Genomic DNA, 16,444 nt, shown 5'->3' on the forward strand with positions numbered 1-16,444 from the left:
CAAAGGTTCTAAGATAGTTCGAGAATAATTCATTTAGTTAAGCGTGATCCGTAATCTTCCTTGTCAAGACCGTTTTTTGTCTTTTTTGCAACATTTCAAAAGACGTGAGAATCTGCAAATGATCACTTACGTCTGAAAAGATGGTATCATTTTTTATTCGTTCTAAATCTTTTACTTTGCAAATTACATGGTCTAAAATGTTTTGACTTTTGGGCCTTGTTGGGAAACAATTTGTACTGGCAAAGCTAAAAGACTCCAACAAAGTTTTATATTTACATACAGTATTTGTATTAACTAGATTTACAGGGACATTTAAGTCGCCAACAATAAGACACGAGTGTTTATCAGGCACGTATGAAAAAAGAGATTCAACTTGTTCACACAACGAACTAAACGGATACGCAGGTGGTCTGTAAATTCCATGAACTTCGACAATTTGACCACAATGAGGTATTTCAACACTTATTCCATGAAAACCATCCAGGATAGGATTTAAAAATCAATTTCGTCTTTGTTTGGAATTCGATACTTTTAGGTAACAATGATCAGCCTCTATTTTGACGGTTTTAACGAGTTTTCTTAATCATAAAGGATACAAAACACCTTCACAATATTTACAAATGATAAATCATGAAACTCTACAAAATTGAACACAACACTTTCGGTGGCTCAAAGATACTAAATTTGTAACTTTTGACATTACTAATTAAAAGTAACGACAAAAAAAAATCAATCTTGCCTTCTTTCAATTCCCTAGGCCCTCGCACTATTCCCCTTTAATTTTTTCTTTCAAACTTTACTGGTAGGGTTTCTAGCCTTTTGTTCTAGACTGACTTACTGTTGGAAAATGTCTTCATTTTTTAAATATCAAAAATTTACCTCAAAATACAACAAAAACTACACCAAAACAATATATTCACTAGGGAAAAAAGTTGAACTCTCACATAAATCAATCTGCTGCTTCTAAACGCTTTGATTTCATCAGGATGGGTGTTTGTTTGCGAGCCTTCGAAATAAAGAATATTTCAAGTTTTTGAAATTACATGTTTACTTCAATTTGAAATTTTCAAAAACAATCCAAGTTTTTTTCCAATTTGAAACTCAACTTATACGTAAAAAAAAGTTATTAGATATTTTAACTTTAGACTTAATTATTGATGATTATGTGGAAAAATTTCATGTGAAACCGGAAAGTCTGTACAGGCCAGAAACTTGAACAGAATTTGGTTTTAACTTCACGAAAGTGCTGCCATCTACGATTTGAAACTGGAAAAAGTGAAGCCTACGGACAAAAATCGAAGTTTTTGAATTCTAACCTGTCATTCCTGATTCAAAATTAACCAAAATCGTTTTTTTCGTTATTTTACATCATGTGAAAGAAAAAATGAAGCAGTTTGATAAAGTATTGTAACTCAAATGTCTAATTCCTAAGTGCTAGAGAAAAATCTCTTGAAATCCGCTTTTAAAATTTTTGGGAAACTAGAAAAACGCTTAAAAATACAGTAATCTATTTGAATAGTTCGTAGAAACATTATCATTCTCTTTTACTCAGTAAATTGTTTAAAATAATCTTGAATTTTGAAGAAAAAACATGGTACTTATTCTTATTTCGCACTTTTTTTTGCATACTTTTGTTCCTCAACGCCTATTGCTTCATGCAAAAATAGTAAGCTTATACTTGATTTATCAAATTGTAGGTACCTAGAAGAAAATTTTAATGATTTTCAATCAAAAGCAAAAAACATAGTGGCACTATTCTTGGTTCGCTCACTGTTTTAAATATATTAGGATGAAAAGTCTGAAGACCGAGTTTTATTATTGACGATGTATAGGTATTAAATTCTTTTTTGCGTCTTGTGATAAACATGAAATATGGTTTTCCCACCAATATAAATGAGATCAATTAGATTTTTTTTCAATAAATAAAATTGTCGTACATTCTTATTTAAAAAAAAATGTCCAGATCATAATACGACATAGATAAGTATGTTGTGCGTGACTGCTATGAAATGACGAACTTGTTGACATCATTCAAACTCCGATGCAGCAATTGGTCAAAGGTATTAACATTATTTTGGTTAATTTAGTTCATTGTTCAAGGTCTCCACTGACTGGTTTCGACCTAGAAATCTAGTTTTGCCAAAACGCGTAGTTACTTTCCAAACCCTTCATCCACGCCGACTAAACAAGAATATATCATCCCACTCCACCACTTTCCAGTCACAGCTAAATACCAGTGCGAGGAATCATTCTGAACCACCCAATAACCCGGTTAATTATTTCACCGATCTTGGGAGCTTGACGTCATAGAAATGCATCTGAAAAGTTTGTATGTACTCTCGAAACATGTTTCTTATATTACTAGAGATGCAAAAATTCAACATTTATTCTTAAAAGTTTCTATATAGATTGTAGAAATCAAATTTTCATCTGAAGATGAGATGAGATGACAATAAATTCATGATATTAAAATAGCTTTTAGTGTTTGGTAATACTTGTAAAATGCTTTCTATAAGTTTTGTTTCTTCAAAATGAAAAAAAAAAATATATAGAAAATTGTTCTCAGACTTCATGAGTTTTCATTTCCATACATTAGTAACAAACGGAGCTTCCCTTGCTGACCAGACCACAACAAATCGAAATATCCACCCCTTTCCTTTGCATTGTATGTACGAAGTCCAGTTTCTAGCTTCCACCCTCGAAAGTCGCATTTTCCTTCGTTTTTTTAGTACAAAACGGGGTAGGTGGGCAGTTCATGCAAAACATCAACTCACTTGCTTAGAGGTTTCCTCTAGGTATGCGGGAAAACGGGGCGGGAGTTGTCTTGACTTACTTTCGTTTTTCTTTCGCCACTTAATAGTGACTGCCACGATTTCTTTCCTAGCAGTTAGGTTTCGGTCTAACGAAAGAGTCATGCTCCAGTCCACTCTTGAGCGCGGTATCAATCGATGAGGACAACTACAACACTCTTGCTGGATGCCCAGTCTAGTTTAATCGAACGGCAATCTAAAACTGGCTGTAGGCCTAACACGCGCCTCAATGCAGGCTACGGCGCCTAGAGGTAGATTTCCAGCAAACTAATTTTAAGCTGTTGATAGATGGCGTGGAACTGGACAGAGGGGAGAAGGCAAGAAGATTTCCTTCGCGTGATAGACAGCACGCCGGGTGTTACCAACCCAACCAACTCATCGACTTGACGTGGTTCCGTTGGGAAAACTGGTAGGTTCCTACTTCTTGCAAAAGTGGCACACATGGCTGCGCGCGGAGGGTCATTGCTTTGCCGCACAAGTTCTGGTCAGCAGTACGTGAGGTGTCTCACTGCTTGGTGCCATTGCTGGTGTTGGTGTAATTATGTGTGCTAGACTCTTTGTATGTATGTAAAGTTGAACAGCCATAATGTGTCCGAAGGAATTGGTCCTCTTCGCTGCTGGTGGGAATGGGGGAGGGTCATTTGGGGACACCCATTCCCCTTCTTTTCATCCTTCGTTCGCGCGTGGAGGCCCACAGCGGCAATAATAATAATCGACTAGTATTTTCAACGGAGTTTGTTTGCGTGCTGGGCAGGCTTCCGAAAAGTACAGCTTTGCTATGACAGCCTTTTTCTTGCCAAACAAACTGTCTCGGTTTTCCTTACCACTCGGTTCGCTGCTGTACCGTCGGTAACGAATCGTAATGCTTCGGCTACAGCGCACACGTGCGAGAACCCAGGCTGTATCTGAACAATCTGCTCAAAGCATGCGTTGCCGAAAGTGTTGTGCTTTAAGCTGTAGCGAACCCAACCGACAGTTCGGTTTTCAACCCCCCATCCTCCGGTTTCGAAAATAATTTCATCCTAACTGTCGGCTGCAGGGCGTGACAGTTTTTGCAGGACTGTCACGGGTGACTGTAGTGCCCATACCGTACCCATGCCCCATCGTATGCGCTGCTGCTCGGATCGAATAGATCGAACGAGCCATATATTCACACCGAGCAGCAGCATACGACCGAGGCGTAACGCGATGTCTGGTGCCGGTGCAGTTTAGTCGGAAAGGGGTGGGGAGGGTGATTGGGGTGATCACCACCCGCAGTAGCTTCAAGCAAAAGGAAAATACGTTCATTCGAAATTAACTCGGCCCGAGCGAATCTCGGCTACAGTCGGACGGAGTGAGTAGTACTGTCATGCGAAATTCAACGCATTGAAAACTGTCACGAAGATTTTCTTAAAACTGTCACGAAGCTTAAAAAACTTTCATACCCACGAACAAACTCTCGCATGAGGTAAAACAAGCCATCGCTGTACATCGCACGACCGCTCCTTTTAAAACTGTCGGGGAAGAAATATTCGGGAAGCTTTCATCTAGGTGCATGTGCGACATTCGCAAGAGTACTGTCGTTCGCCAGTACTTTTCACCACCACCAAAACGCTAGCGCAGATATTTTTTTTAACGGAGGCACAATGTTCCCGTATGTTTGGATAACGTGTAACTATTAAGCACCCCCCCCCCCCCCCCACATTCTGATGTATGCCTCGACCAGGATTCGATATCATGATCGTTGTTGGCTTAGAAGACTTGAATGCTATCCTCTACACTACGGGCTGCGGCGAATTCTGGAATTGGAATCACCTTTGGAAGTTCTCGACTGGAATTCGAGCTTCGTACGTAGACGTACGTAAACAAACGTTTTTTAGGAGATAGAAATTTGACCTCTAACCAGAACAACCGGGTGTTTTGCTGCCGTGAGTGAGTTCGTCCCACTAAAAACCACTTTGGGATTCGTGTGCTTGATGTATCCCTTGGTTTAACCCTATAGTACTACATCAAGGGGTACTTTGTGCTCTTGCACTTATACATCCACCCTTTTTACTTATTCTTTCTCAAATTCCTCTTGCTGTAGTAAATATCACAGCTGAGTACGTGAGACAAGCCTTGTCTCTTTATACATCCTCTGTCCTGATCCGTATTAGATCGCCCATGATTTGTGAAATGTCGTCAATTATAAATCGCCATGAGAGTTCTTCGTGAGAAATTTCATTCACAACCTTCTCAGCTTTCAAGGTTAGAAGTTTTCTACGCCTCGACTTAGGGCCTGGGGCAGACAAAGATTGCATATTGTGCCTATTCCTCCATATCTACGCATTCTGAGCAATATGAAAATCTTATGAGCTTAAGTCGATGAAGGTGTTGCCCAAAGCGCTCATGGTCCAAAAGGAACTACGTCAGGTAAAATTTGAACTCTCCATACTTCTGATTTACCCAATCTGAAAACCGATGGATTAGCCTATGCGCCCATCTTGCGTTGTTCGATGTGTCCCATTTCTCCTGTCACTTGAGTATTGACGCTGCTCGTTGAGCTTTACGCACTTTTCTAACTTCTCTAGCTACGTAACACTCTTTATCCTTTGCCAGAGTGATGTCGAGAAACATGCCCGCAATGACAAAAGCTGCATCTGTTGAGATGATCCTGTATGCAAACTTGCCTGGTTTTCGGTCGATGTGCCAATTCAAACTGCCAATTCAAATATAATAATTTGCGACACCTAGCGGCAAGCACTTATTGTAGTATGCCAACTTTGTAAACTGCACTTTTGTTGCAATCAAAGCAACCCGTTTGTTCTACTCGACCAGAAAGCTGTCAGAGGGTGAAAAAAGTCGCGTCATAAAATAAGACCAGCTCATCGGTTCGGCTGTTCCGGCATTTTCAGCGCTCTAGATTTGAAGAAAAGGTGTTGTTTTCGGAGTTGTTTGTCCATTTTCGTGTCCTGGTAAGTACTTCCCATAAAATTAATCATGTAAATCATGAAAACAAACAAAAAATAAAGATTTCCTTACTCCTACTCTGTTTTCAACGAAAAAGCGATGGGTCGGGCAAAGCACTGCACGGAGGTCCAGCGAAAGATCATCCGGAATCTGTACAAGGCTGGCAAAAGCCAACGCGAGATTGCCGACTACTTAGGAAGGTCGAAAACTTTCGTTTTCAACGACGCCGAAGGACGATTCGGCAATCAAGCGGGCCTCGCAGAAGGACCCTTTCAAAGCGTCCAAGCAGATCAGAGACGAGCTGAACTTATCTGTGAGTTCCCGGACGGTTCAGCGACGGTTGGCGGAGTAGGGACTAGGAGGAAAAAGTCCCCGGAAGGTGCCGATGCTGACGCCGAAGCACTTGAAGGCGCGGCTGTAGTATGCGGAGGACCACTGCAATTGGGTCGGTCCGGAAAAGGAGAAACTATGGAGAAATGTGCTGTGGTCGGATGAGACCAAAATGAACCTCATCGGATCGGACGGAAAGAGTTGGGTCCATCGCCCACTCGGCTGTGCGTATATGCCCCAGTATACAAATAAAACATTCAAACATGGAGGAGGTAGCATCATGGTGTGGGGGTGCTTTTCTTGGTACGGGGTGGGTCCCTTGTACTGGATCGACCGGATTATGGACCAGCATCTCTACGCCCAGATACTTCGGGAATCAATGCTGCCACACGCTGAGTGGGAGATGCCCCTTAAGTGGCAGTTCCAGCAGGACAACGACCCCAAACATACCGCTAAAACGGTTAAAAAGTGGTTCCAGGATAATAAGGTAGACGTTATGGAGTGGCCAGCACAGTCCACTGATCTCAATCCCATAGAGAACCTATGGGAAATAGTTAAACGTAAGGTGTACACCGAAAATCAAAAAACAAGCAGCAGCTGTGGGAGAGAATCCAGGTGGTGTGGTACGCTATCCCGGTGAGAACGTGCCAAAAGCTGGTGGAGTCGATGCCGAACCGGGTGCGAGAAGTAATGCGTAATAAGGGTTATACCACCAAGTACTAACCCTGCAAATTGATCACGGTATGAATTTCCTTTTTTTTAATTTTTTTTTATCATGAATTCTAAAGCGATCCTATTTTATGTCGCGTTATTTTAGTCAGTAAGTATGCTTAAAACGCATTTTTAAATAAAGGACAATTGTTTTAACTACGGATGATTTTAATTTCTTCGAAGAATGGAATTTACAATTTGTAAATGGTTTGATGCACTTAAATAGAAATATTTTTCTCAAAGTTTTGTCACTTTCTGTTTTTGATTGAGCTGTGGTCCAATTCTATTGTCCGACACTGTATATGTGGCACAACTCGTTTGTAGGTCACGAGTAGTACTTCGGCTTCTGGTGGGCTATCTGAAGCTTGACTCCTTGGCAATAGCTTCCCAGCTGAATTTGTGATTCTGCCCATGCCAAAGTCCTTATACCTTATACACCTCAAGTTTCTTAGCAAATAACCACAAGTTCTTCGTTCGATACTGATTCGATGTCGTTGGCTCTCACGTCGTACCGGGCGATTGGACATTGCGTCGGGTCATGCTGCTGAAAAAGATGCACAACGATCTCCTTCCTTTTTTCCGGACACGTTTCGGTCGGTGACCTCGGGCTACTGAGTCTCGCTGGATTATCATCTACGCTCTGGCGCAGTGCTCTGTATTAGTTCTCCTTGCTCGTCCTAATAGCTCGCTTGAGTTCTACTCTGGCTGCTCGATAAGCAGCATCTCTTGTTTCTCTATCGGTGTCGTTTTTTCCCGTTGAACTCGCCGTCTGGCTTTATCACGTTCGTCGCCACGCTCATTTTGGTAGTTTTACTAGCCAGGCCCAAAGAAATTCTCGGAGCGAGAAAGAAAAGAGGGAGATTCCAAGAATTGCAACGTGTGGCTTAACTGAGCGGCTAACTTGAGAAAGAGAGCGTCACACGTTTTTTTTATGTGACGGGGCCTCCCAGGAAATACATCCGTCACACGAATATGGGTCCCATGGCGACAAACGTGTTAAGGAAGCTAGCACGCAGCTCGAAAATCGTCACGGATTATACTTAATCGTAGATCAGAATCGAAAACTTGGGGCAAATCGTACTACTTTATACATCTCTCCTGAACAATCCACAAAGAGGATAAATAATTGGCAGAGTTTATGCAGGGGTGCTATTATACCTAATAAATTGACCAAACAATCAATTTAACAATGTCTTTTTTATATTCAAACCTGGATAAGCTAGAGTTTCTTAGGTTTCTTACTTGTCCAGATGTTTTAATAGAGTACCAGGAACACAATTATAAGTCCTCTCGAGTAATTTTCAATATGAAACTACAAATATGTGTCGAAGATTATTCTGAATGAATGTCTTTCAGCTTTCTATGATAACACAGTGTCATTTTGGTACTAGTACGAAGATGGGATTGTTAAGAAATTCAATAAGTTCCAGGACCATAAAAGTGCCTTCGAGAATGCCTCAAGGTATTCACTTGGGACCTCTTCAATGAATCTAGAATGGATTCGAGTTAATCTATACCGATGAGGCATACGATGACTGGTTAAAACTTCAGGTGAAGACATAAGAAGAGTTTCCTTAGTACAGAACAATGACGATAAGCTGTAGTACCACATCAATAGTCTAAGAAAAAAAGCTAGGCTTGATAGCACGTTATCCAAACGAACGGGAAAATTGTAGGCCTACCCAACTCATGCAGGACCCAATCATGCCATTATTCACAAGTTCATGGTCTATCCTCCTCAGGAAAATCAAGACATGAAATAAGCCCTATGAAACTGCAAAAAAGTCTATGGATTGTTCCTATAGCACATTGTTACCAGCTGGCCACTCATCTTGTATCACTTGAATATGAGCCACGAGGAGTGGATAACGGTAAACGAACTTGCAAACTTCGCACCGCGAAGTCACTCGAACTAAAACCGAAGGAAACTTCCGAACTGGATGGCATTACGAACGTTGCTACTAAGACTGTGATCGTGGATTTCTCTTGAATATATGCCCGTTATTACGACGCTACAAGATCAAGTAGATGGAAATGTATGGAAGAGGCATTAATTGGTTATTCTACAAAAACTCGAGGAAACTACCAGGCATGCTGATCGATATGTATAATGGATAGTGCCAGAAAAGGTGATCCAAAAACAGTTCCATGTATATACCTACACCGAGAAACGCCTTCAAAAGTGTCAGTTTTCTAGCAATGGCGTTTGAATGTGGCTCCCGGCATATCTCTGTAGACTGGTGTAAAGATATTTCCATAATGAACGGCGAAGTGGTGAAGACGTTTCAGGAAGTGTTCCTCAGGAATTAATACTTAGCCTGATCATGTGGTACTTCATATATGTACGACAAGCTTTTGAGGGTAAGTCTCCCAATCACAGGAAAACGGCATGCGTCATTGATAGTTTTTCACTGTAAGAACCTGCGGTTGATTTACCACAAAACCAATATGGTGCTAATCACCAACCTGAGCTACTGACCACAAACTGAGCAACATCGACTTCAAAAGTATCTGCTAGGTGTAATGGCTGGGACTGTCCTAATGCAGCTGACTCATTTAAAACCTCTTTGGTGATCCAATAAAATAAGCTGATGTGATGTCGGCGACCTTGAAAATGATCTTGTATAAGCCATGAACCCTGTAGATACTCGGCAGTAAGCAGAAGCGATCTGCCTAGAGTCGTGCGTAATGGTCATCTGGAGGTGATACATTTGTTGTTGGCCTGAAGGTCCGCCCTTGGTGTTTGACCGAGAGAATAGATTTAAACTAACAAGTAGTTGTAAGGAAGCAGCCAGAGAAGACATCATCGGGAAAGGAGAGTAGGAGAGATCCCCAGTCTGAGAGATCCCCAGTCCGTAAGATTCCCTCGAAGACACACACACACACAGACTCAACATAACAACAGATCCCTGCAACGTTACACGATTTGTCTATGTATCGTGTGACCAACATCTTTTGAATATGTGCTCGTGAATCTCGTTTTTAAGCTTTTTTTCCTCAGATTTAAGCTTTTTTTGCCTTGAGAGCATAGGAGACGAAAGCTCAAATCTGAGGAAAAAAGCTTAAATCTGTCAAAACGAGGGGAAAAAAAGGGGAAATCTGAAAGATGTGCTCCATACGGTTTGAATAGCGTTGCCGCCGCATGCATAACAAGCGGGGCGCGAAAACGAACAACGAACGGCAGCTCGAGGAGTCGAACTTTTACACTCGTTGAAGCCAGTCGGGATTGTCGCCGACTGTGATCCCTCGGTGACTAATAAGGCTCATTTTGTCCGGACGGCCATTTTGTGTTCGGTCGAGTGGTAAAAGTTGTTTTTTTTGAAACGGCTCTAAATACCGGTTCCCGAGGGGAACCAAGTGAATACTCTAGGGTTGAGGGCAAAGGCTGGAAGTCAGGCCAACGTGGTGGGCAGAGATGTTAAAATCGCGAGTCTACATACTCGCACTTTGCCCTTCTTTGCAGAACGATTTTATTTCGTTAAACTCGATCTGCAATGATGCTATCTAAAGTTCAACTCGGAAAGCATCAGGAAGTAAGCTTCGGGTAAACTCGGCAGGAGTAAACAGCAATCGGGGGAGAAACATCAGCGAAGCAAACGAACAGTTCAGCGAATTAAAGAAAAAATCGTTTTCGTTCGGCAGCCGAACACATCAATCGGACAACGCATGGGGGCGTGGCTAAAAGTGATAGATACAAGGGAACGGGAAACGAGCGAGAGAAGGGTGCGAGGAATGTTAACTCGGTCCGTCGGGCAACGATCGCTCGTGAGCATTCGTGTACGGTAAGCTTCGTTCTGTTGTTTCATTGGTGTGATTTTATTCCTGCGAGGAGGGGGAAACATCAACTCGGAACTGTTCTCTTCGTTTTGTGTGCAATCACGTCATGATTGGAACGAAGATAAAATCAATCTGCACACAACAAGTTAAACTCGGAAAAAATCAGCCGAATGATTCTTTCCGAGGCGAGTTTAAACACCGCTGGTGGTGGGACGGTTCGGGTCAGGAACGACTATCTTTGATCCCTCAGAAGTAAACCACGTGTCATCCCCTCAGCTCCCGGAACCGTCGATTATTCCGGTCGAGCAGGAGTGTCCTCGGGTAAAATTGCCTTTAGCTCCCGGGTGCAGTATACTGGTGGAGCTCAGTGAAATTCCTCCCTATTACCGGCTGCCTTGTAAATCGGCACGCGGCCGAGAAAAGGAAGAAGTAGTAGTCAGCGGAAAGAAACCACGTGGCCGGGGTTGTTCGGGAGGAGGATAGAAGAGTAGTGCGAAGGAAGTGGCCCAGAAAGGAAGATAGAAGAAGGAAGAAATAGGAAGGAAGAAAGAAGAAGGAAGAAAGAGGAAGGAAGGAAGACGAAGGAAGAAGGTCGGAAGAGGAAGGCGGAAGGAAGAAGGAAGAAAGACGAAGGAAGAAGGTCGGAAGAGGAAGGTGGAAGGAAGAAGCCGGAGGGAATTAAGCGGAATGAAAAGGTACCGGAAGGTTAGGCGGTGGTAGCAGGTGGCCCCGACTTATGACGTCGGAAGTGTGCACAGACTTTCAATGACAAAAGAAGTGAAAATATAGGTTAAGAAAATGAAGATAATAAGTGTTGAAAAAGAAAAGAAAGAAAATCCCACAATAAGGGGAAGAATCTAGGGGAAACTAAAAGGGGTTCAGTGCGTTTTACCAGGTAGGCGAGAGCGGCTGAGGTAAGTCTTCTAATCAATTTGTATTGTATCCCTGAGCTACTCAGTCATAGGTAACAGAGGTTTTAACATAGCACGATCGGTGTAGGATGACTACATCGCCAGAGGACAATCAAGTAAAACGAGATCACGGGTGATGTTACAGAGGTAAGGCAAGATCTATATCATAATACACGTCGCGGAAAGGCTGAGCTCGTGAATATGATAACTCAATTTTTGAAGAGTATCCGAGGAGCGTTATTTCCTTTGCTGGTTATGGCTTTGTTGAGTACAGTCGTGGAGCCCATTAACACGAGTTTGACCTCCCACTTAAAAAGGAAGCATTCATCTTAATTTTGGGTAAGATGAAGGTCAGATACTTTAGGTGGATTTTACGACAGAGGGGATACCACAAGTGTGCAAGAATTTGTGGTTTTGCAACTGGAGAACTTAGAGGAATCCATCAGCATCCATGTTTGTATTAATTCTATCAATCAACTTGGACCCGTCCACTGAATGGCGAAACAGTGAGTCAAATAATTTTGAAATCTGAGGTTTGTTCAACATCAACCGTATCGACCTTTTTTCCACCATTTCTGGCATGCTTCGACCGTAATCCTTCACGTATACAGATTCGACTAACTGTAATATGTGCTGCATTGAATCTTTCAGCTTAAAACCCCAGGATTATTCCGGACTGCCATGATGACTTTCGCTCGTAGTTAACGGTGCAATGTTTCACTTCGACGTTTGGTTTGTTTAGCCCGATCCATTGTCAAAGTGTCTCGGAAATGTTTAAGCACGGTAATCACAGTAGATTTTGGTAGTTGGCCTTGGCCTTGGCGCCCATTCCTTCTGACCATGCTTGGTTTTAACGTGAGTGTGCACCAATTTTTCACGGCTCTCGCGTTCCACCTTGGATAACTTTTCAACGCGTGTACCAATCCTGACGAAATTTTCACCACTAAGGAATGTATCGAAAATTAACTATAAACATATTTGGGCCTTCTACTTACTAACGCGTGAACGCGCACAACTGTGCTCACCTGTATGTAGCATCTTGATCTGTCAAGAGTGAACCAGCGCTTTGTTTACGTTTGAAACATTCGTTTTTCCCAAAATGTCGCGAATTAAAAAAGAAGTTAAAATTCGTTTGTTGCACACTTGGATGCGAGAGAAGGGCATCTCGATGAATGAATCGGCGAAACGTTTCGACATTCATCCGGCGAGCGTAAAATCTATCATCCACAAGTTCGGGGAACACTAGACGTTCGATGATTTGCCAGGAAGAGGCAGAAAACCAGGACCATCTGACCCAAATCGATTTAGCGAAAAAAGTTGGGACATCGATCGGAATAGTACATCGGATCAAGAAGTGGAACAACCTGAAGACATACAAGAAGAAGAAAGTGTCCAAACAAACGGCTGAACAAAAATCACGAGCCAAAACCAGAGCCCGGAAGCTGTATCATCGGATTTTGCAGAAGCCAGATGCGTGCATTCTCGTGGACGATGAAACTTATGTAAAAGGGGATTCCAGTGCTCTTCCGGGACCACAATTCTACACTGCAGCTATTGGTGAGGATGTGAGTGACCACGAGAAATCGATTGAGGTGGAAAAAGTTGGTCAGAAAGTGCTTGTGTGGCAGGCAATCTGCTCCTGAGGATTAAAGTCGGCGAGTTTCTTTACAAAAGGAACAATAAATGCCGATATCTACCAAAAGGAGTGTTTGAAAAGGTTGCTGCCACTATATAAGAAACATACGACTCCACCATTGTTCTGGCCAGATTTGGCGTCAGCCCACTACGCTAAATCCACTCTTAGATGGTTTGAGGATAACGATGTAGATTTCGTTGAGCAAGATATTAACCCACCAAGCTTCCCCCAGTTTCGCTCCATAGAACGATATTGGGCTTTCGTCAAGAGAGTTTTCAAGAAGGATGGTAAGGCCAACAGGACCATGGCGGTTTTTAAAAAAAATTGAATGCTGCGGCCAAGAAGTGTGATCAATCAGCGGCACAAAACCTAATGAAACGCGTCAAGTCGAAAGTCCGAGAATATTACCAATAATTACTTTTTTACTTGTATTTCTTCATAAATTGTAAGAAAAAGCTTTTTAAAACACTTTCGAACTGTTTCTCTATTTGAATCATCAATAAAATCAATACAATGAAAAAAATGTGTTTATAACTTATTTTCGATACACTCCTAAAGTTAAGTAACTTTTCAAAATTAATACTGTCATTAGTTTAACGGTTCGAAAGCTAGAGGCTGCAGTAGTGCAGAAGTGGAACAAACCTTATTGTGAATTTCCCCGTCTTCCATTTTCATCTATTTAACATTGTCGTAAGACGTATTTTTACACCGAACACATTTATACTTTTTTTTTTATTAAATTCTGTGTTTGAAAAAAAAATGAACACAAAAAAATGCGCGTTATTTTAGTTCATATGAAGTTATAGATATGATGCTAAAACTCCATTATTTTTACTGTGTCGATTGGGCGTCCACCAACCCACCAAAAACTATCGGCCGGCCACCGTCGTCGCCCGAAAAGTGTTTCGGGAGGTGTTGGGGAGTGAAAAAGTTTTTCCACCCCAACTGGACCAAGGGACAAATAAAAAATAGAAACAAAAATCGACCACCTCGCGGCTTGAAACTTGGTGCTGACGGTGTTGGTTACAGCGAACGATAAAAGCAATACGAAAAAAAGTCGCCACTTGCCCCCAAACCGTACCCCGGCGCTATTTCCTGTACATATATGTAGGCGCTCGATTCCACCGATAGTATACATGTAGGCGAATGAAAGGTGCTTCAGCCAGAGTAGTACTTGGTGCTGGGACATTTCTCACTAGCCGGTGCCATCGGTTTTCCCACACACAATGTGGTCAGTTTAAGTTTGCTCGCGGTCCTCGATAGTTGTGCCTTTGATCCCGTGGATATAATCGGGAAGTCGTTCGGTCTACCTCCAGGGGGCCCTAAATGGGCAGTTAGAGTTGATTGAATTTCACATTCCCTGAGATTGTAGTGAAAGTGTCGCACAAAAAGTGAATCGGCTTCGAATCGAATGAAATCGAAATCAAGTGAAGTTTAATTTTGGATGAAGGAAGCAACCAATCAATTGTAGGTAGTTGAAGTGTGGGGCAATAGAAGGTTTGATGCTGCAATACGCTTCTCGTGGCAGAGAGATGAACAGCTACGGCTATTACAATCAGCAGCATCAGTACGAACCGACCGGAATCGGTGGTGGTGGTGGTGGATCAGGTGCCGGAAATAGCAATTTAATAGAACACTACACCAGTTCCGGTGGTGGTGGCGGTGGGGGAAATAGTGTGGGGGGACGTGGATTACCGGACGGATCGTACAAAATGTCCCGGAATGTTTCGAACTCGCATCCAGCCCTGGAACGTCAGGATGTTCACGTGGAGTACGAGGTGGCGGTGCCGATTCACAGCATCGAATCCATACGGCACACGCCGTACCATTCGCTCTGGAATTTGCATGAATGGTAAGCGATTTTTGTGAGATGGGAGCTGGTTTACTGTTTCAATCCAGAAAAAAATAGTATTTCCTCTGGAGGGAACCAATGCTCACATTGTTGATTGAAATAGCAATATTCTTCCCTACAATTTTTTTCAATTTGATTTCATGTAAGATTTAAGAAGGTATGTCAATAGCAATTACCAAGTTAGAAAATTTTAATTTTATATAGATTAATAGAGACTTTTGAAATTCATTTTTTAGGTTTTATAGGTGACACTTTATTATCTTTGTGGCATTCGTGTCTATTCGATTAAAAGCATTAGTGGCAAAGATTTACTTCAAAATAGCCTTATTTTGAAGCTAGCGGACAGCAGATAGTTTCACATCATGAATTCGCATATGAAATATTTATGTACCTAGTACCTACGCTGCCGTTCCAAGCAAAACTGTCTCATGTGACTTTTGGGTCATTTTCTAGTGTTAACTTTCGGAAAAAAAATCATCGAGGTGGTTGTCTCTTTGATGATATTTCTACGCAAGAATGTAACGCTAGAGAAAACTCTATGAAAAATGCAATTCTTCAAGTTATCTACATTTTTTTCTGAGCTTCTGAATATCAGCGCTAGGCTCAAAAGAAAATTTTAGTGTTGCAACTATACGTTTGAAGAAGTTTTTTTTTAGATAAGTGTTAGTTAATTATTGCTATATTTTGCGAACTAATTAACGGAGATTAAATTCTTCATTGGAGTATTTAACTGTATCGTGATTTGGAAATTTCGTATACATATTTTCAATTTTAAAACACAATTCTCGTTCAACATTCTGGTTTTGATTTTTCAAATTAGCAATGTAAAAAATCGTCACTCTTAATATAAATTTTGTTGAAAATAAGATTATCAAAATCAGTTTCTGAAGTATGAAGCTTCTGGAACTTGATTTCAATAAAGTTTTCATACAAAATTTTCAAATTTTAATTTAACTGAAACCAATTCAAATATTATCAAGTTTGCAAGAAATAAATTATAAAGTAAGAGAAAAATCGTTATTTTTTCTTCATGTGGGTTCCTACAAATAATTCCAAATTTTTTAAATGATTTTGAATTATAATAAAAACATGAAATGATGGGTTATTTCTGATAGTTCGTTCTATTCTTTAGTGAAGAATCTTAATAAGTTGCAACTAAAATAGCCAAATTTTCAGTTGCTGTAGGGGAGATGAGGGCATAACGAGCACCCAGGGCATAATGAGCACTACGCTTTTCTACGAAAGTACGTATTTTCTTAAATAAATTTTCATGAGGATTTGTTTCGTACTTCCTATAGTATTAGTTTTTCACAAAAAAAGGAATCTCCTTATCATCTTTACAGAGATATTTAAAAAAAACTAGCTCGGTTCTCAAGTTACGAAAATATTATAATTTTTGAGCACCACGAAATATGCTCTTATGATCTTAAAATAACCTTGATCTATAATGTACGCACTGCAACATGATGTACACATTGTTTCTCAATTT

General features: G+C 41.2%; 1 protein-coding gene across 3 annotated transcripts in view; it reads left to right on the top strand.

Annotated features, from left to right (window-relative positions):
- Positions 1-16,444, top strand: part of LOC129754217 (katanin p60 ATPase-containing subunit A-like 1) — a 57,868-nt gene that overhangs the window by 7,621 nt on the left and 33,803 nt on the right. For 2 of the 3 annotated variants that reach the window (XM_055750129.1, XM_055750130.1), the window contains exon 1: positions 14,367-14,955. The exons of the other annotated variant lie outside the window; for it this stretch is intronic. In XM_055750129.1, coding sequence (XP_055606104.1) covers positions 14,606-14,955 — 350 coding nt within the window. In that variant the 5' untranslated portion in view covers positions 14,367-14,605. Of the gene's footprint in view, positions 1-14,366; positions 14,956-16,444 lie in introns of those variants that run through there. 3 annotated transcript variants of the gene reach the window in all.

This window comes from Uranotaenia lowii, chromosome 3 (assembly GCF_029784155.1).
Source record: "Uranotaenia lowii strain MFRU-FL chromosome 3, ASM2978415v1, whole genome shotgun sequence".
Lineage (NCBI taxonomy): Eukaryota > Metazoa > Arthropoda > Insecta > Diptera > Culicidae > Uranotaenia > Uranotaenia lowii.